We start from the raw sequence: 21156 nt of genomic DNA, 5'->3' as shown, positions 1-21156 counted from the left end.
GGGGGGGAGAAGGGGCTGCAGGAGTGGGAAAGCTGGGGGGAAAGTGGGAGGTATCTTGGTTCTCCACGTATCCTGAGGTCTGACCACCAGCTTAAGGGGACCGTGTGGGCAGAGTGCTCTGCGGGCGACAGTACTGTCCCCTGCCATTAGCCGGAGGATGAATGCACCCCTTGTGAGCGCCACTCCTGAAATGACATCACGGCGCAGCAGACGTTACTTTTTGCCAGGGCACTCTAGGCTAATGTAATCATACGATTACATAATTAACCCAGCTGTCTCATTAAGAAAATCAACTGGAATTCAGGGCATAATTAGTCATACTGCAATTAGCATGCTGATGAGCAACTGATGAAAAGCTGTCTCGATACTGAGCATGCCAGGACCACCCAGCTCTGGCAAAGAGGGGAGGTGGCGACACACCTCTCCGTGCACGCAGGCCCAGGGGGAGCCCCACGTCACCGGGCAGGCCGTGAGCACTCGCACGGCATCCGGGGATGGGAGGAGGAACCGAGGCCGAGCCCGGAGACCGGAAGGCATGACTCCAACGCTGACCCCTCATCTGGCCACCCCTGCCTTTCTCTCAGATGTTGAGGGCTAATTTCTCAACCTACGGTACACGAGGACAGTGGAGAGGCTCCGAAGTGCACGGCCTGTCTTAAGGAGCAGGGAGGTGGAAAGGGGGCCTGCCCGTGGAGTTTCCCCATGTCTGGGTGGCCTGCGCAGGTCCAGTGCCAGGCAGGAATGGCTGGAGGCAGGATGGCACTGAGGCTACGGCCCTGTCCTCTTTTTGTCCCGGCTAGGTGCCTGTGGCTGATCCTCCCACGTGAATGAAGATGTTTTATGAAAGACAAACTGAATGTTTCTAAAGGGGGATCCCTAGGTGTCAGGCTGCTGAAGTTACAGCGTGTTCTCTGGAGGGGCCATGGGGACTGGTCTGGTGTGCCAACACCACGGAGGCCTACAATACCAGGACTGGAGTTGCTGTCCGGGATCAGGCTGGGGTGGCCACATTTCTATAGCTTTTGACAAGTGCTACCAGAAGGCACAGCGATTGAAATCTTGGTGATCAGAAACTGGGGTATTCGTACATTTGCTGAAGATTTCATCACTGTTGTCAGAAGTCTTACTTCACACACACACACCTCAAAACAAACAAACAAACAAACAAACAAACAAACAAACAAACAAACACAACGGCTACTGAATGCATTCTGACTCACGGTGACTCCAGAGGACAGAGTGGAACTGCCCCCGTGGGTTTCCTTTGGACGTGTTGTCAGAGGAGACCAGTCCCTGGAGAAGGACATCATGTTTGGGAAAGTAGAGCGGCAGCAAACCAAACCAAACCAAACCAGGAAGAGCCTCAAGGAGACGGACTGACACACTGGCTGCAAGCTCACGTTCTTACGTGCCAGTCTAAGAACAATTCACTGTGAGGCTGGCACACGACCGGGCCTGTGTTTCGTTGTTTTGCATAAGGTCACTATGGGGCAGAGTCAACTCGAGGGCACCTACAACAATCACAAATGTTTACGGGAGCAGAAAGCCTCATCTTTCTCCCATGGAGAGACTGGATTTGAACTGCTGGCTTTACGATGGCAGCTCAGCCCGTAACCCAGCAAGGCGCCTTCATTTGTCGCTATACTGGACCCTCACCTGGAACGAGGGTAACAGCCATAGAAGACCATCCCTGTGGAGGAACATTAAAAAGCCGTTCTTGTAAATCATGGTGGTATCTGCTTCCCTCTCCGGACCCTGAAAGGCCAGGGCTGTCCACCAGGGAGGTTTCTCCGAACCCAACCAGCACCTTCCCGGGGCAAGGCTCGGAGCAGGGGGCGCTGCAAACAGAAGGGCCCCCTCCTCTGCCAATGACTCTTCACCATCACGAGCCAGTTACCTTATGGCTCAGACACAGAAGCAGCGAGTCCTAGCAGTGTTTCGGGAGCCAATGAATATTGCACATGGCTGCTCCTGCGCTCCCTAAAATTTCAGGCTTAAACTCCTCCAGGCACTACCGCCGTGGCCGAGGTGCTTGTGTCTGCAGGGCTTAAACCAACGTCTTAGCCCGGAGTGCACGGAGCGTCTGACAACGGGGGCTCCAGGGGGGCTTTACTATGAGTCCTGCATCTACTACCCATGTGGTCTCTCTCCCAGGAACTTCTGTTGTTATTGTAGATAGCCTTCCTGAGGCGGCGGGGAAGTCATAAGTGTGTTCTGCACAAATTTAAGAGGTCTATCCCACAGGTACTAATCTAACTACCGCTTCAGTGCTTACCTGTAAATATATTAAGGGCTGGTCAGAAATTAAAGATTCTTAAAAAAGACCAACACCCCCCAAATCCTGCAAAGAATCAAGAAACAAGAGAAGGTCACCTACACAAGGTGAACCCCTGACCAATCATTGGGTTCAGAAGGCAGCCCAATTTCAGTTATGCCTGAGCCTTTAGGAAGTTCATCCCAGAATACTCCTGGCTCTCTGGCAAGCTCACTCTCCCTGGCCTGAGATAGCTGCGGCTTGTTTTGTTACAGTAAGGAGGAGCCTATCTCTTTTCACCTGTTTAATCACAGAAGTTCCCCTCTAAGGCGGTGGTGACTCCTTCCATCACTCAGATGTGGACCACCTGAGGGCAGGCGAGGGCTGACTCACATTTGTATCTGGAACAGGACCTGATACAAAGGGGCGCGATCCAAAGTGCTGGAGAACACCCGCCCCCCACCATTTTATTGAGGGCTCTTACAATTCTTACTACAATCCATACATCAATTGTATCAGGCATATTTGTACATCTGTTGCCATCATTCTTTTCTAAACAATCACTTTCTATTGAGCCCTTGGTATCAGCTCCTCTTTCCCTCCCTCTATCCCCCCAGCCCATGGCTCCCTAATAAGACTAGAAATTATTTTCACATCTCACACCAAACACAGACTTCCTTCCCCCATGGTTTCCATTGTTCTCCCCCTGGAGGAGTGTGTGTGTTGTTGTGAGTCGATCATTATGATGGGTTCCCCCTTCCTCCCCTACCGCCCGCCCTTGTGGTATGGCTATTCCGATGACTGCTCCTGGGTTGCGTGTGTCCTGAGGTCTTACCTCTTATCTACACCTGAGAACACAACTTTTTTTTAAATCGTTTTATTAAGGGCTCATACAACTCTTTATCACAATCCACACATACATCAACTGTGTAAAGCACATTTGTACATTTATTGCCCTCATCATTCTCAAAACATTTTCTCTCCACTTAAGCCCCCGGCATCAGGTCCTCAGTTTTCCTCTCTCTCCCCGCTCCCCCCTTCCTCATGAGCCCTTGATAATTTATAAATTGTTATTTTGTCATATCTTTCCCTGTCCGATGTCTCCCTTCACCCACTTGTCTGTTGTCCGTCCCCCTGGGAGGAGGTCACATATAGTTCCTTGTAATCGGTTCCCCCTTTCCAACCCACCCTCCCTCCACCCTCCCAGTATCGCCACTCACACCACTGGTCCTGAAGGGATCATCCGCCCTGGATTCCCTGGAGAACACGTCTTAACCAGCACACCTGGCATCTTTTCTCACACCCCTGGGTCTTCGTTGTTGCTAGACACTGACCTCTGCTCTCACCCACAGACCAGAGTCTGATGCAGAAAGACCCTGGCCTCCTGGTTAGGGACCCATTACCTTGGAGAAACTCCCTGTCTGGGGCGGGGGAGTGTGTGTGAGGGGAGGTCATGACCCTGGCTGAGAAGAGCAACGATGCTTGCCTTTGAGTGGGTATTCATTAGCAATCGATACATCGACAGCTCAGAAAAGATGCACGAAAAGCTTAGAAACACATATTTGCATCTTTAAGACAATTCCCATCGATTGATTGTGGGAATTTTGCTGTGAAATCCAGCCAGGATCAAGTGGACAGGTACAGCCCCTACACTGAGGATGGTGGATGGGACATTCTATACTTGTGGCCTGGCAGGTTAAAACACCTCTGATTGTTACAATAAAAGCAAAAGCCAGTTTCAATCGGAGTAGCAGTTAGAGCTGACCATGGAGCAAGAGGCTAAGTCTCCCAATTTTTGCTTGTCTTCCTTTGAACTCTGTGAACGAGATGGAATCATGTAAACAAGAACACTTAACCGGCGAGCACAAGGCCAATGCAGGGCTGACGGGACTGTGAGACAGACCTGTGGCTCATCGCCTCCCTCTCCAGCCAGCCAAGTCCCTCCTGCTTCCTAATTACAGCTGCACTCTGTCCATTTCTCTCCGTCACCTTGTCTGTCCGCCCCTGCCTTGGACCCCGTTGCCCCCTGCTGTCCAGACAGGCAGCGCGGCCGTTTTCATGCCCGAATGAGAATGTCGCTGCTCCTGAAACATCCAGAAATGGCTTCTCTGGTTTACACTCAAGTGCAGGATCTTTTACGTGACCAAGGGGCTCCCACCTGCCTGGGTGGCCAGTGGATCCACGCCCGTTACTCAGCAGCCTACGATGAGCCGCACAGCCTCTGAGGGATGGGGGGCTCTGGGTTGGAGGGTGTATGACTTGGCTCTTCTTCTCGTCTTGTTCACTGCGCTCCCCTGGCCTTGTGCTGCGCCTGCTTAACCTGGGGCCTTCACCCAGGCTGCTCTCTGCCACCTGGTGGCGCAGTGGTTATGCCCTGGGCAGCGAACTGCAAGGTGCGTTTGAAGCCACCAGCCACAGTGAGGGAGCAAGATGGCTTTCTACTCCCGCAAAGAGTGAGTTTCGGGAACTCACAGGATCAGTTCTAGCCTGTGCCGAAGGGTTGCTGTGAGTCGGAATCGCTTCACTAGCAGTGAGATTGGTTTGTTGCGGGGAGGGGGGGTTCTTCGATTTACACCATCTCGGCTTCCAGCAGCGTTCAGAGGAAGGCTTTACTCTTGGAGAGCGGGGAAGACCTGCCTTTGTTCAATGCGGATGGGTGAGAGTGTTGAGTCCACGTCCTCACGTGAAGGGAGAGGAGCAGGGCTGGGGGTCTGGGACGTGGAATGGAGAGGAGGGAAGAGACGAGGGTGACAGCTGAGTCACTTGCAGTGCGAAAGGGGAGGGGAGCAGGCGTGGGGGAGGGCCCACGGGCAGGGAGGCCATGTTTGGTGCAGGGCATATAAAGTCTGAAATGCGAGCAGGACAGCTGTTCAGACAGTCACCGATTCTGGACACCAAGTCCTAGCGATGAGAACGGCAGGTCTAGGACACTGGCAGGCTGGCCTGGTGAACACAGCATGCTAAGTGCCATATAAATGCCCATGCAGGCATGTAAATCTTTATAGAGTGACACCAGGGCGAAATGAGAGTTCGGAGAGCTATTAAACTGCTACAACTCCATGAAAGATACATTCTGTTCTCCTGCAATTTAGGTGGTTATAATGCTCCGGAGTGCGCTCCCACAAAGACACAGCATGTCAATCTCCCGAACAGGGATCAATGGCGACCAGGCAAGGCCAGCCCCAGACCCTGCAGAAAGCACTAAGAGGGAGGGGCTCATTTGGCCTCTTCCTTGATTTACTCATGCCAGAAATATTTATTAACCTTCTGGTAGGTGGCAGGTCCTGAGTCGGATTCCAGGGAAACCATTAGGGACAAGCGCACACTGTCCCAGGCTCTGTCTGGGTGGAGAAAGGAGAACAGAGATGCTGCCAAGTGGTTCACGCTGGAGAGTAAAGCACGGGGCCTGGGGGCTGCACCTAAGTCAGATGTGGGGAGGCAGGGGGTCTCCGAAGGCCTCAGCAGAAGTCATGTCGAGTCCACTTTATCTGGGGCACACTCTGCAGGGATCAGCTGGGAAGGGCCTGGCGGCCAGCTAAGAGGTGGCCTGCCTGCAGCCTGGAGGGTGAATGAGGCTGGCCGGCTTCCAGACAGGCACACTGCAAGCCTGTAGACACAAGCTCGGTGGCCAGAAGTACGGAACAGACGGTGGGAAGGGAGGACACAAAAAACCAAACAAGCCAAAAACCAACTCCCTGACAACCCCCTAGAGAGGGCAGAATTGCCCCTGTGGGTTTCTGAGGTTGTAAGCCTTGAAGGGAGCAGCCAGCCTCATCTTTGTCCCGAGGGCTGGCTGGTGGTTTCTAACGGTTAACCTTGTGGTGTGCAGCTCAACGGGGAACCCACTCCGTCACCAGGGCCCTTTGGCATGGAGTCCAGTGGGGGGTACTGAGAAACACTCCGGAGCAGCTTGGCCAGAGTTTGACAACCACATGCGCTGGTGTGAACGGCGGCCTGTGAGGTGAAGCCAGGCAGAGCTTCTACTGGACTCAGTGCCTGGCCACCTTCCAAGGCACTCTGGTGGCACAGCGGGTTAGATGATGGACTAGTAACGGCAACGTCAGTGGTTCGAACCGAGCCACAAGAGGAAGACAAGGATCGCCTTGGAAAGTCCTCTAGGGTCATTCTGTCGGCAGCGACTCGTGGGCAGTGGGCTTGGTGGGGGTGGTCAACCTTCCCTACAGTTATACCACTGGGGCAGTCAGCTCTGCAGGCTGATGGAAGGGTGTGTGTGTGTGGTGCAAAGCTTTTAGAGTTACTATTGTGACCCTTGGGAGAAAGATGAGGTGCTCAGTCTAGCTAGTCTAGGGACCCCCCCCACCCCCGAGGCAGTTCTGTCCTGTCCTAGAGGGTTGCTAGGAGTTGGTACTGACTCGATGGCAGGGAGTAAGTATATCAGTAGTGTGACCCTTCACGAGTTGGCTCGGGTGACAGACTCACGCAGCCACCCGACACAGCACACCTATGGCGGGCCAGGCCCTGCAGACAGCAGTAAAGCTGGGAGCCCGGTCCTCAAGGAGCTTCCGCTCCAGTGGGCCTGACAAGCACCCAACAACTATGCCCCGAAGTAAACCCCATCTCAGGAAGGGAGGGATGGTGCGTGGGGGTTGGTCCCCGAGGCTGATGGAGGGCTGGCTGGCAGGGCAAGCTCTCAGCTGAGACACCGGCTTCCCTGTTCCCCCAAAGCGCCCTCCATTTGCTTGAGACACCCCGAGCTGCTGTTCCTCTCAACTGGAAGCTCCTCCCGCCTCCTGCAGAGGTTTCTGGGCCCGACTGGGTTGAAGGCTAAAGTACACAGGCAGTTAGGGTACCCTGGCTGGCCCCCCTCAGGCGGCTGTCAGTACATGCGGGGCACTATTGACCCGGGCCCTTCCCGTCTTTCTTCCTCGGCCCCAGGATGACTTCATCAGAGCCCTCATCAGGCTACCGGCCTCCAGCAGAGCCCGGCCAGCCCACTGCTCAGGCAACTGTCAGGCCACCCTCTCCCCTCCCGAAAGGAAGGCAGACTCAGGAGGCGGGAAATGGCGGCAAAAGTCTCAGGTGGCGCTTGCCTGACTCTCATTATTATAGGAAATCACCACCGTGTGCCCTCGCCCTCTGAGACGTAGGATGGAAACATCCATTGGCCAGCCCCCGTCGTGGACGCAGGATGGAAACATCCATTGGCCAGCCCCCGTCGTGGACGCGCTGGGCTGCTAACCTCAAGGCCAGCAGCTGGAAACCACCAGCCACTCCTCGGGAGAAAGACGGGGCTCTCTCCTGCTGGGGAGACAGGGGCTCCGAAACCCACCAGGGACAGCTGCCCTGCGCCATCAGTCGCTGGGAGTCGGCACGGACTCGAGGCGGTGGACAGCACGTCAACATGGGAATCCTGCGGCTAGGAACCCGACAAAGGGCCCAGGCCGGTGGGAACGAGACATATATGTTAGGGCACAACCGGGCAACCGTCACAACACACGTGCACAAGGCCTGCTTAAGGAGCAGCCGTGTGTGTGTGTGTGTGTGTGTGTGTGTGTGTGTGTGTGTGTGTGTGAGTATTTCAGGGTGTTGGTGGGCAGAGTGGAGATACAAGGGCAATTAGAAGGGAAAATAATTGCAGCAAAAGGAGCCGAATGACTTGCCGCAGTGGCAGGCCCATTCAGAAATTTCCCCAGGGGAAACACCAGGGAGAAAGCCAACTTCTGACTTAAGGAGGAGGGGATGGGGGAAGGCTCCCCTCGTCTCTGGCAAAGACAAAAGCATCCGGCCTCTTCTGACCACAGCACTGCCACGGACAGGCTGAGGTCTTGCCCAGAAACCAGTCCCCTTTTGGGGGCTGGCTGTCATTGTCCACGAAGGACGGAGCCCTCCTGAGTGGGAGGTACTAACCTAAAAAGAAGGTCAGCTTTGGACAGAACCTTCTATGTTCCCAAGGCCAGGCTGCACTTTCCCTGCAAACTCTTTCCCGCCAAGTCACTGTGGGTCTGGCAGAGTTCAAGGAAAAGAAAAGAAGAATTCACAAGAGGTGTCTCCTGGCCCCCCCACCCCGCCCCCGGCCAAGATGCCACCACCCCTCACCCCGGGAGGATCAGTTTTCTGGGGAGGAGCCCCCTCAGGAGCCTCAGTCTTCAGGGATCCCCCAGCAGACACAAACTCTTACAGACAATCCAAAGGCCACAACTGGGAACTCAGAGCCGGACGAGCTGGCACCGAGCAGTGACACAGGGACACCCAAGGTGAGGGGCACCCCCACCCAGACCTCCTTGGAGGAGGACTCAGCCTGCGCATCCACGTCGAGTTTGCTTCGGAAAAGGGTGGTAACCGCAGGGAGGGCTCCGGAAGGGCCACTAAAAGAAGACGGAAGAGATTCCCAACCCGCGACATCGGGGCAGGAAGAAAACCATCTCCCGCCCCCTTCCATCCCCCAGATGAGGAGGCCCAGGCCCAGAGAGGAACAAGGATGCGAACGAGACCTCACCAGCAGCCGCTTGGCAGGAGACCTTGGACCCCGGGCCTCCTCGTGCAAAGCACTGGCCCAGAGAGAGGGCAGTAGGGCCCGTGGGGGACGGCCCAGAATCAGAAGACAGGTGCTGGTCCAGAGGAGTCTTGTTTCTGTTTTGCTTTGCCAAAGCGGCCCTGGCAATGCCAACGCTGGATAGAGAAAGTCCAATGAGGGTAACAAATGCCCAAGGTGGGCAGACAAGCAGTGGGAGGAGCTGGAGAGTGGTGGGAATTCTGTTTCCAGGTTGACAGAGTCCTAAGGAAGCCCCTGGTTTTCTGACCAGAGCTTTTCCAGGTTGAGCCTGGGAAAGGGGAACGTCCCCGACAGGACCGAGGTCCCTGGGCTCAAACTCTCCACCTTGACGCACTTTTCTAAAACAAAGAAGCAGGAGTCAGCTTCGCGCCGTGTCTACCAAGCACCACTTGAATTCAAATCCCTTCGGTTCATTTAAACGACGAAGCCACCCACATACTTAGCTGTAGCTAAGGAGCCCACCAGTGGTCCTATAAAAGACCTGGACGGGTGGGTGTGGAGGTGCGGGTGGGGGTGTCTCCCCAGATGGCTGGGGCAGGGAGGAAGGCACTCCAGGTCACCCATCAGAACCATTCCGGAGTGTGGGCACAGAGGACATCTGCACCGCCCACACGGCTGCTCATTTCTGCTCTGCGATGCAGGCTGCATCTTAAACTCCACGTCAAGGTAGTCCCACGGATTTGGGTTTCTGCATTTACCAAGGCAACACTTTGAGATTACAGGGTGACTTTAACACGTGCGTCCTACTTCCGTTCCTCTCCAAAGCCCGGGTTTGGGAGGATTTGCGTTCCCAGAACCGACCAGCTCACCAGACACAAGCCCCGTGGGGACCATGAGTGCACGGGCTTACCTGGGACATCAATCAATCTCTTGTAGACGTTCAAGAAGGCTGCTTCGGCCTCTTTGCTCCTTTTACTCAGTGCATCAATCTGGAGGGGAGTGGAAAAGAGAAACAGAGAGCTCAGCCTTTGTCAGAAGTAATTTAAAAATCATTACACGTCCCGCCAGTTCCCACAGCAAATGGAAGTCTGGTTTCTTGGTGCAGGTACCCAGCAGCCAGGCCTTCAACCTGTTATAGGAAATGCTTGCCAGCAGGTACTCGGAGCAGTGCTGAGATGAAGCCGCTCCAAACACTGGGACGTGACCAAGAGTCTTCTGGTTCAGTTGCGGGGGGCAAGGGCAAAGAGAGAAAGGTGGTCTGGTGGGCGCTCCTGGTCTTGTCCCTCTCTTCTGTGAGCCTTTACCAAGAGTGAGCGAGATGTAAGAGTCCCTAGATGGCTCAGGTGCCTTAGTGCTGGCCTACTGGCCAAGAGCTTGGAGGTTAGAACCTGTCCAGGCACCTCAGAAGTCAGGCCTGGCAATCTTCACGCACACACACACGCTATTCTGTTTTCTTCTCTTAGGACACTTACATATCCATCGGAGTTGTCACACGGGATCTCTACATGCACTCTAAAGCCCATGAGTGGAACGGTCACCGGTCGTGGGCACATGGGATCTGCAGATGTCTGCTGTGGTGGAGACCAAGGATACATGGTGGAGGAACTATGGTCACAGACTTAGAAAGGTAAAGGGGTCTGATCACAAAGGGGCAACGGGGCCAGTGGAGAAGGATAAGCACCCCATACCGGACAATGGGGCCCGGGGGAGACTGAGGATCATGAGTAAGAAGGCAAGACGGATGGGTAGGGCAGGAAGGAGGGAGGGTGTTCAGAAGGGACTGCCCTCGTGAAGCTGAACAATGAGAGGGCAGGGCCTCAGGCAATGAACAGAAGAGGCCCCAGAGAGACTGAATCAAGCTCAGTCCACGGGAGGCACAGAAGAACAAGAAGGTTGAGCCCAGCACTCAAGTTTCTAGCTTGGCCAATGGGCACATCTCTGTGACGGTGGCCAGCGAGCGTCTGTTTCGTGAATGAACCCAGGTGGACTTGTTCCCCCCAACCGCCGCCACCACCCATGTAGAAACCCAGCCACCAGAGAAAGGTGAGGGGCGAAACGCCTCGGTTGGGTTTGCGGGACACAGACCCAGGGAGCCTTCCGACGGTTGGGCAGACTCATGGTACTACTTAGCTCATATATCATAATCGCTGAGACAACAGATCATTTTTCACACCTGAAGCCTGCAAGATTTTACATGCGTCAAGTTCCAATTGGCTCAGGATAAGGACACTAAATTATATATTTCTTCTGTCCCCTCATAGAATTATACTCTCTGTCTGCAATGTTATTAAAGAGGCAAGAGGATGTGGTCTAATTACAGGGCCGCTCACGCTGAGCCAGCCAACCATTTGTTAAGACTGGGAGAGTTCACCTGATGACGGCCCAGGATGTGGGGCCCTTTAGGAATGGGAGCCAAGGGTGGATGTGCACCCTATCTATGAAGAGCTAGTGCAAGGCAAAGAGGTGGAAGGCCACTTCTAACAAGATCCGTCCCTAAGTTCTTACTTGAAGGCAGCTGTTTGGAAGGCTGGCATCTATATTGCTTCTTGCATAAAATCAAGTTGCGACGTAGGTGTTGGAAGGGTCTCCGGACACACCACACGGACCACATGAATACAACAGTAGGTCTCTCTGTGGAGTGGCTACTTACGTGCAGCCTGGCAACTCATGGGGTCTTGGCTTTTTGAGTCACGGTTTCATGGGACAACCCCATGAATTGGCCCAATAATGTGTCCGGTGCTTCTGTTCTGCTTCCTGGTTCACTGTACAGTGCCTGTGGTCTTCCATGTGTGCAAGTGGCCACCGTTGCTCTCTGTTCATCAGGAGCAACAGAGGCAGGAGGAGCGCCAGGAACACAAGGAGAAAATGGAACGTGTGGCTAACTGTCTCCGCCAATGGCTGCCTCCCCTTTGTCATCAGAGCAGAAGAGCTGGTTGGTGCCTAATTCCTGTCACTGAGCATTTTGGCCCAAGATTCCATAGAAGAATTCTGATCAAAAGAGGGGAAATTTCTCATGGAATCCAGACTTTCTGGTACCACAGAGGCTGGGTGAACTCCAAAACTATTGCCCAGAGACAAGTTTTGAACTAAAAATGTTCCCTCAGATCTTCTCGAAATCAATCAATGGTTTAGCTTAATGAGTAAGGGCTGTCTGCCTTGAGCACTGTGCTCTTATAGGATCTATCGATGCTTGATCACTTGACGATTGGCCCTTGAAAGATTAAACAGGAAACTCAGGGAGTGGTAAGTTCACGGTCACGGAAGAGGAACGGCTCAAAAAGGGGGGTGCCATGGGGGGCATAACTCGACTAATGTAATCAGTGTCAGTGAACCGCAGGTTGAGTTGGTATGTGTTCCCGACGAGAAAATAAGAAATGTAAAAAGCCACTATTCTTAAGACAAAATGCTTCATTTTTCAAACCGATGATTAGTAATTTATGCTCATTTTACAATGAAAAACATCAAAACTAGAAAGAGAGCAATGAAAAATACAATCTGCCACTTGCTGGTAGAAGTCATATTTTTTGTCTATTTTCCCCTCAAAATATTATTTTTTTCCCCTCCTAATTTTAAGATATATAGTTGAATGAAACGTCCTCAACAGGCCAATCTGCAGAGACAGAGGCAGCCTGGCATGGCCTACGCTGGGTGGAGGGAAAGGATTTGGGGTGAGAGGAGAGGATGGCAGCTGAAGGGGATAGGGTTTCTTTTGGGGGTGAAGAAAATGTTTTGAAATTAATTATGGCAATGGTTTCACAATCCTGTGACTGCATTATATGCTTTTAAATGGGTGAGTCGTAAAAATAGGAATTATATCTCAATAAAGCTGTTAAAAAATAATATATGGTTAAAACCAAACTTTGTGTAAAGTTTTTATTGTGTTTCCTTTCACTAACGTATCATAAATCTTTTACTGGATGGCATCAAGGACTTCAGACATGAAGAAAGCACGAGGTCATTAAACAGGAGAGAAAGGGGAGACGAGTGGGGTGTCTGAAGATGCCCTGAAACTGGCTCTTCACTGGCGAGCACCGAAAGCAAGAAGACATTGAACAGAACCTCAAAGAGCAACTTGATAAAGCAGAGCGTAAGAATAAACTTGCAGAGACCTGGAGTTAGAAAATTAAAAGGCGAGACGCGTTTGGCATTTCTCAAGCTGGAAGAGCGAGGATGGGGGTGGGGGAGACAAAAACACTAAAATCTCTGGTTTCTACTGTGAATGAGTCTCTGGGCAAAAAGGAGCTCTGGTAGCACCGTGGGTTAAGCACTGGGCTGCTAACCACAAGGCCGGCAGGCAGTTCAAGTCCACCTGCCCTTCCTGCAGGCTTTCTGCCCCGACAAGGATTATACCCTCAGACACCCGAGGAAACAGTTCTACTCTGTTCTGTAGGATCAAGATGTGTCACAATCAACTCGCCGACAGTGGATATGGGCAAGAATATTGACCGACATAGGAAGCACTGCAAAAAGATGCAAGGAATATACAGCTACTGTATCAAAAAGAACTGGCCAACGTTCCATCCTTTCAGGAGGTAGCATGTGATCAAGGACGACGTCCAAGCTGCATGGAAGGCATCGGCAAAAATAAGGTCCTCGGAGTTGACCAAACACCAATGGAGATGTTCTAACCAACAGCTGCAACACTGGGGCGTGCTCACTCATCTACGCCAAGCAACGTGGCAGACAGCTACCTGACCCACTCACTGGAAGATACATCTTTGTGCCCATTCCAGGGGGAGGCGTGATCCAACAGAATGTGCCAATTATCGAACAGTATCCTTAACCAAGAGGAGGTGTTTGAACAGAACCAGGGAGTATGGGAAGGAAGGCCTGAAATCAGGCAAACTGTGTGTTCGGGTTGTAAAGTTCACCCTAATGATCCAACCTGTACACGGAGTCAATCACCCAGGAAACTGGGCTACTTGAAGAAGGAGGAGCCAACAGGACGAGAAGACTCACTGACCACCTGTGGCACGCAGAGGACACAATTTCGCTTCTTAAAATGAAGAGGATTTGAAGCACGTATCGGTGAAGACCAAAACACAGAGCCTCCGGTATGGACGACACCTCTGCAGGAAGGACATGAAGACCCTCCCACAGGACCGAGAATCATAATCGTATAATTTGGATTCACAACCAAAGCCCCTGGCAGGAGCAATCCGGGCGTCCGATGACATATTGTGTGAGGAAGATCTGCTGGAAAAGACCTTTTCAAAGGGTTAAAAAGCAGACGTCACCCAATACCAAAGCCATGGCAGTTGCCACCGTCTCATAGGCACCGGTGAAAAATGGACAAGGAATGAGCAAGACCGACCAAGAACTGACTCTTTCCCATGACAGGGATGGCAAAGGATACGGAATGCACAGTACTCCCAGAAGAACAAAGAAGTCTGTTTTGGAAGAAAGACAGACAGCTAGAAGGTTCTGTGGCAGTGCCAAGGGTGAGACTTTGTCTCCTGGGCTTCAGGCATGTGATCAGCAGGGACCAGTTGCTGGAGCAGGTTATTGTGCTCCGTCAAGTAGTGGGTCAGCAAAAAGAGAAGATGACCCTCAATGACACAGATGGACACAGTGGCTGCAAAAAGTGGGTGTAAACACGACGGTGATTGTGATGATGGCACGGGACCGGGCACTGTCTTGTTCTGCTGCACAGGGGTCACTGTGAGCTGGAAGGGACTCAATGGCACCTGACAATTATGATCCAAATGTTTGAAACGTCCCAGTAGTACCGTTTCACCTGAACCTTAACCCCACATCCCATGTCGGGCGTACAAACAGAGGTGGAGTTGTGTCTTTGGAAACACGCCCTTGTACGTGGCTAATGGGATGGAATCTATGTCCAGAAGGCAGGACAGACACCCGACTGACCTCCACACCACAGCCACACAGAGATGTCTTCAACCAGCTCAGGATCTGCCTAGAGAGAGGCCCTCACTGCCTGGGTCTTCTGATTCCGAGTTCAAAATGTGGCTGTTTCCAGCGTGGGGTTTGCATGGAGTCTCGGGTGGTCTACCCAGTACACTGTGACCCATCATTCTGAACCCTTGTCTCCTTTCCTCTCCACAAATATGGGAAAGTACAAGCCCAGTCCCCAGGGTGCAGGGCCACGTCAATGAGTTCATCACTTCGTGAAGCCACCGGACAGTGCTGATGAGAAGGCCACCTCACGTGGCTGCGTTGCTACAGCATAACGTCCCTTCCCCAAGTCAATCCCATGATTTTCACAATTCCCTGGAGACACGTGTTGATTCGGGGACTTTTAAAGAACCCCTGGTGATATAGTGATTACACACTGGACTGCCAGCCACAAAGCCAGCAGTTCGAAACCACCAGCTGCTCTGCAGAAGAAAGGCAAGGTTTTCCATTCTTATAGTTAACCAAAAAACAAACTCACTGCCATCAGTCAATATTGACGCATAGCGACCCCCAGGGGTACTGGACCATAAAACGGTTCTCAGGAGTAGAAAGCTCGGCCTTTCTCCTGTGGAGCTGCTGGTGGTTTCTGAATTGCCGACCATGTGATTGGCAACCCAGCCCTAACTGGGCCCCCTGTAGAGCTACAGTCTCAAGTCATCCACGAGGGTAGTTCTACTCTGCCCTACGGGCTCCCTGGGAGTTGGCATCTAATTGATGGCTGTGTGTGTGTGTGTGTGTGTGTGTGTTTAAATGCAGATGAACTCTGGCTCCTCCCATTCAGCCCTCTCGCCCAGGAACACACAGTCCAGTGGGAGTCTAACCCATTCTCACGACTCGGGCACATCTCCTTTTCCTGTTCTCACTGGGGGCCCTGGCTGACTCTAGTTGCCCCTGGGAATGGCCTCCTTCTCTGCAGTCCCTTGGACTCCCCTCCACTGGCCTCCCTGTCCACTGAGGACCTACCCACCTTGAGAACCACTTTCTTAGATTAGAACCCTGCTGCCCGGCTCCCTCCAGCTGCCAGTACATTGGACTTTGGGGAGTGGAGTGGGGTGGGGTAGGCGTGGAGCAGCACCCAGACTCTGAAACCAGCTGCCTGAGCAACAACGCCAACCCCACCCTATATGCACAGCAGGGTAGCGGCATGCAAGCACATCGCGGGGCTGGGTGACCGGGTGAGCTCAGTGCTTGGCACAGGGATGGTCCAAGTGAGAGCGACTTATCGTTTGGCCCATGGGGGATGTTAGTTACCTGCTGTGAGTGCCCAGGGAAGACAGGGCCCTATGCATCTCTATGCACCCCCACCCGTCTGCCACAGGTGCTTGGCCCAGTTTGCTGGGCGATTTAAGAGATGGTGCTCGAAGACCCGTACTACAGTTCCTCACCTGCAAGGAGGAGACGTGCGAGTGAGGTCTTAAAGGCACAGACTGCTGAGATCAGGGCCCTAGGTTAGACCCTGAGGACGCATATATCAACTAGTCTCTCTCCCGACACCGAGGAAATGGTAGGGACAGAGGGGCCCCCCTGATTCAGGTGGCAGAATTGGGGTAGCCCTCTGGAAAGATCGATGGCCACTGGAGTAAAACCTGACCTTCTCCCAGGGATCTTTTCAGTCTGGGATCGGTCTACAGCGTCAAGCTCACCTCCTGACACACCTTACACTCAGCCACACCCGACTACTCCCTGTTCCCTGAATACATGAGCAATTTCCCCTCAGCCTGGAAGGCGCCTCCCTGGAATGTTCCCCTGATCCTGGAGGCTCAGTGAGCTCTCTCTCCCTGGTCAGGACCACTCCCACTGCCCACCTTCGAAGGCTGGCCCTGTCACTGCTAAATGAATGGAGAACGATTCCTCAGGAAAGCCTCAAGCCTTGAATGCCTGAGCCCTGCTGCTTTTCATTTCAACGGCCTTTGGGCTGCTATGTGTTGAGGGCAGGGGTTCGAACCCACCAGGAGCTCTGAGGGAGAAAGATGGAATATTGGGAATCCTACACAGGGGTGGTGAGAGTTTGAAGGGGCAGCTGTTGGAACTGACTTGAGGACAGTGAGCACTGTAACTCTGAGCACTGATTGGTCTCCAGGAGGGGCTCTGGCGGCATACTGGGTTACCAACTGAGCCGTGAGCCAAGGCAGCTGCTCCAAGGGAGAAAGATGAGGTTGTACATCCCTGGAAAGATTTAACATCTCCATAACCCAATGGGACAGCTCTACCCTGCCCTAAAAGGCTGCTGGGAGTCGGAAACTGACTTGATGGCAGCGAGTTTTGCTCTCACCGTGGTGGCTCCAGCTTCCCCGGGAGATAGGGAGTAGAGGGGGCCATCTCTGTGTCAGGTCAGGTGCACACCTGCCCATACAGCAAAGGCCACCATTCACTGGGGCACACTCTCCAGGCTACAGGAAGCACTGGGCACTCTGGTGCTGTCCAGCGGCTCCATGCCCAGAGGCCGCGCCAGGGTGGAGAGACTCACCCTTGGCTGCTGTGAAGATCAAAGTGGTGGAGGAGCAGCCACTCTCTGATGCACCAGATCCCCAATGATATGCGACACACCCGGGCACAGTGCACTGGGGCATGGTGGGTGGAGAGAATGTGGGTTGACTCAGTTCAGCTACAGGCTTGCCAGGGGCTGGGGGTTGGCCGTGTTGTCTACACGATTTAAGTCTTGGTCTGCACCTGTTATAGGAGAGAAGGTAGGAACTCTCTCCTGGTGGAGCTGCCATGATCATGACATGTGAGACCTCCTCTACCCAGTCGCTGGAGGTTGCAATGTCCAGAAACGGAGTAAATCTCAGTAACCTTCCCAGAAAAGTCCACATCCGGCACTCTCTACTGTGGCATGGGCTCTCCCCTTTCTCTCACAAAGCCAGCAAAAAGCCAGCAGGCTAGCAGTCCTGGGGGGATGGAGACGGTTTAAGCAAGTGGAAGACCGCACTGCGGGGATGGCGTTCTTGGGAACCACCCGCTAGTCTATGCCCGGGGAGTTCACAAGCTAATGACTGAGGGATAAACACAGGCCGTTAAGAGAGTTTCAGATCGTTGTGCTCTGGTCAACGTACCGGCCAATAGAGATCAGCAAGGGCTGCAGGAGAGGACAGATGGCTTGGGCTCGCTCTAAGTCTGCTGGCAGAGTTTTCCTCCCCAAGAGCCAAAGACTCAAACACTGCATGAAATGCCCATCAACTTATAGAGGATTACGGGAGCCCAGTCCTAAAGAGAAGGATACACAGGCCAAATCCCCTCGAGCTCGAATGTAACCAGTCCACAGGCACGTCAAAGGAACACACCTAATTTCTCACCACCAACGAGAGAGCTGGTCGTGGACGCCCTTCCATGTCTGGCAAAGCACTAACCTACTTATTGCCATGAGGGGTCTACGGGAGACCAGAGAGGACACAGAAGCAGAGGGAGTCCCTCTTCCAGGACACTAGGTACCCCTGGAGTGTAGAGAGAAGAGATGTTGGACGTGCATGTGTGTGTGTGTGTGTGTGTTGGGGAGGGGGGAGCTAGTTGCTACCACCAGCTTTGTTTCTTGAGGTCAGCTCCTTTAGGATTTCCAACACCATTTCCGTGAGAAAGCAATCCCATCCCTGAGATGCCAACAGGGCTGACTGGACATGCCTGGCTGCCCTGTTTCCTAACCGAGTGATCCCACAATCTCATACGACAGTGGGGAGGCTGGTCTGTGCCCAGTGCTAGACAAGCGGGTGGGCCTGTCACTCTCTGGACAAGGTGGTGAGGAGCGTCAGGACACGGTGGTAAGTCTTGAGGGACCTGGAGCTGGAGGACTAGGAGCTGAGGGTTGAGGCCTCACTAGAAGGCACCACTCGGCTCCTCGAGCTCATTGCTGCCTTCTCTCTGGCTGGTGCAAATGTCTACAGTAGGGAAATGGTGCTGAGTTACAGTCCATTAATATAGCCCTTCCAGCCAGCATCCCTTATGTGATATAATTCGGGACCGGCCCATTTTGGAGGGCATCATCCGCTAATGAATAGGAGTAGGATGAGATTAAGACCCGACCTTCTTAGAGGGTGTGAATCGGGTCACGCTCTTTGTTTAACGGTCATCTTGGTTATGGTGACGTGTTATGGGTGTAAGGAATAATATGCTACAGCTGTGGGGAGAAAAGCTGCTTCTGGGGTGGCCTGGGGAAAAGCCTGGCTGACTACGATTAGTAGGAAGTCAATGTCTACTGGAAATAGCCTGCCAGAGGCCCCAGGTCATGTGCACAAATAAGATAAGAGTTTAGGTTTGGGGACTAGATTATATGTGGGTATTATTAAAAAGGTGAGGGGTTATATGTTGATTTAGTTGCCCTATTGCTATTCAATGTAACTCCCACCAAATGACCTTTCCCTCCAAATGTATAGGGCAGTGGTTCTCAACCTTCCTCATGCCTCGACCCTTAAATACAGTTCCTCATGTTGTGGTGACCCCCAGCAATAAAATTATTTTCGTTGCTATTTCATAACTGTCATTTTGCTACTGTTATGAATCAGGTGACTCCTGTGAAAGGGTCGTTTGACCCCCAACGGGGTAGTGACCCACAGGTTGCGAACTGCTGGTTTAGGGGAAGATACTGACAGAATTCCCCTGAGTCACTGTGATCAGCCTTTCCTGCAATGCCATCCTGCTGCATATCAAATAAGCCCTCTAAGAGGCAGTGGGAAAGAGTGGACCTCATCACCAGCAAGAGCCAGGAGTGGAGCATGTCCTCGGGACCCAGCATCTGGCTCACCTCTGGCTGATCTTCGGATTTTGGACTGAACAGCACCCACACGCACGTGAGTCATTCCCTCGAGCTGTGGGGCATTGTGAGGGAATGTCTTCAAGGGAGGAGGGGCGGGGAGAATGGAGCTGAATAGCATCATGGAAGATTTGTACTTGGGGTATCATCAGTCCTCGCTCCTTGGGATTAGTCAGGTGACAATTCCTCTGAGAGAGATTACCACCACAGGCGCCCCAACCACGTAGAGTGCTGCGGCAGGGACCGCGAGAGAAGTGGGCAGCGGCTGTCTGGTCTGCAGTGGCGGCATGGAAAGCGGAAGGCGCTACACGGAACCAGCCAACTTTGATAGACCCGCAGCCACTGACCTCTCTCTTCCTCATGGTGCTCCCTCCCCAGGCACAGGGGCCTCCTTTCTGACCACCCCATCTTTGGTGTCAGTTTCATTTAAGGAATTACTGCATTCAATTGATGGAACATTAGTAAAACCTAATTAACATCCAGATTGAGTTTTTCCAAGGGAAGTGGGAGCCGCACAAAAGAAAATACTCTGGCAATTTAAATCCCACGGTATTCAAATAAATACGCTCTGACTGAGTCGGTAGTTTCAGGCCAGAAAGGAAAAGGTGAGTCTCACAGTCAAATACAACTTGTATTTCTCACTCAGATCCATTCCATTCGCATTCAGTTGACTTGCCTTAAATTCTGGCTGTAAGATCTAGTCAGTGCTTCATGCCACAACTGCCTCATGGTCCCATGACTGTCTGGGTGAGATTAGGGGTGTAAGCAGAGAAAACACCACACCAAACACACTGCCATCGAAGCGATTCTGAGACCGTAACTCTTTATGGGAGTAGGAAGCCTTGTCTTTCTTCCATGGAGTGGCGGGTGGCTTTGAACGGCTGACCTTGTAGTTAACAGGCCAACTCGAACCACTACGCCACCAGGGCTCCAAAAGGGAACATGGTACACTGGTCATGGCAGGTTGCAAGTCAACCCTCCAAAAAAAATCAAAACTAAACTCAATGCTGCCATATCAAGTCGATTCCGACTCACGGTGAACCTATGGGATAAGGCAGAACTGCCTCTGCGGGTTTCCAAAACTGTAACTTTATAAGCATAGAAAGCCTCATCTTTCTCCAGGGAAGCAGCTGGTGGTTTTGAACTGCCGATCTTGAAGTCAATTGAAGCCCGATGTGTTACCACCACGCCACCTAAGCTGGCATCCTTCTAGGCATACCAGCTCTGGGCAGTTCCTTGTCCAAGTTCCATCTCTGTCCTGCTCAAGCCAATACATGCCCTAGGTACCCACTCTGAGCACCAGGTGACACTGGCACCCAGGGGCCCTTCCCCAGGGCCAGGGCAGGCCTTAGAGTTCAGGGCGCAGCCCGGGGCCAGGCATGGCCACCTCCCAGCTGCAGAGAATTCCAGGCCTTCCATGCACGTGCTGTCCATGGCCCAGCCACCGCCCGCCAGTTACCGAGAGGATGTTAGAAATAATTACCTGCTGAAGATATTAGATTTGCCCGGGATTGTTCATTACCTACAATGGTTTAATAGGACTTTTATTGAATAGCCGTGGAGCTTTGGGCCGAAATCAATTTGCCATCCGCCCAGCGTTTTGAGGTCTGCCGTGGACTTCCCCAGCGCTGAGCAATTTGTAATCGCTGGGGCTCGTTGTTGTTTTCAAAGCTCTGGCGACGGCATACGCATTTATTTCTGACCACAAAATTACATTTATTCAACAGAAAGCAGCTCCGGGTCTTTAAGAGGTTAACTTCTGGAGAGCTTGGCTGCGCTCCAGCCCCCCCC

General features: G+C 52.8%; 1 protein-coding gene across 1 annotated transcript in view; it reads right to left on the bottom strand.

Annotated features, from left to right (window-relative positions):
* Nucleotides 1-21156, bottom strand: part of CUX1 (cut like homeobox 1) — a 345803-nt gene that overhangs the window by 122481 nt on the left and 202166 nt on the right. The window contains exon 4 of the mRNA XM_045284658.1: nt 9619-9697. Coding sequence (XP_045140593.1) covers nt 9619-9697 — 79 coding nt within the window. The remainder of the gene's footprint in view (nt 1-9618; nt 9698-21156) is intronic.

This window comes from Echinops telfairi, unplaced genomic scaffold (genome assembly GCF_000313985.2).
Source record: "Echinops telfairi isolate 266 unplaced genomic scaffold, ASM31398v2 ScPeMD7_5;HRSCAF=22, whole genome shotgun sequence".
Lineage (NCBI taxonomy): Eukaryota > Metazoa > Chordata > Mammalia > Afrosoricida > Tenrecidae > Echinops > Echinops telfairi.
The sequence above is the reverse complement of the archived record's forward strand: the minus strand, read 5'-3'. Positions and strand labels throughout refer to the sequence as shown.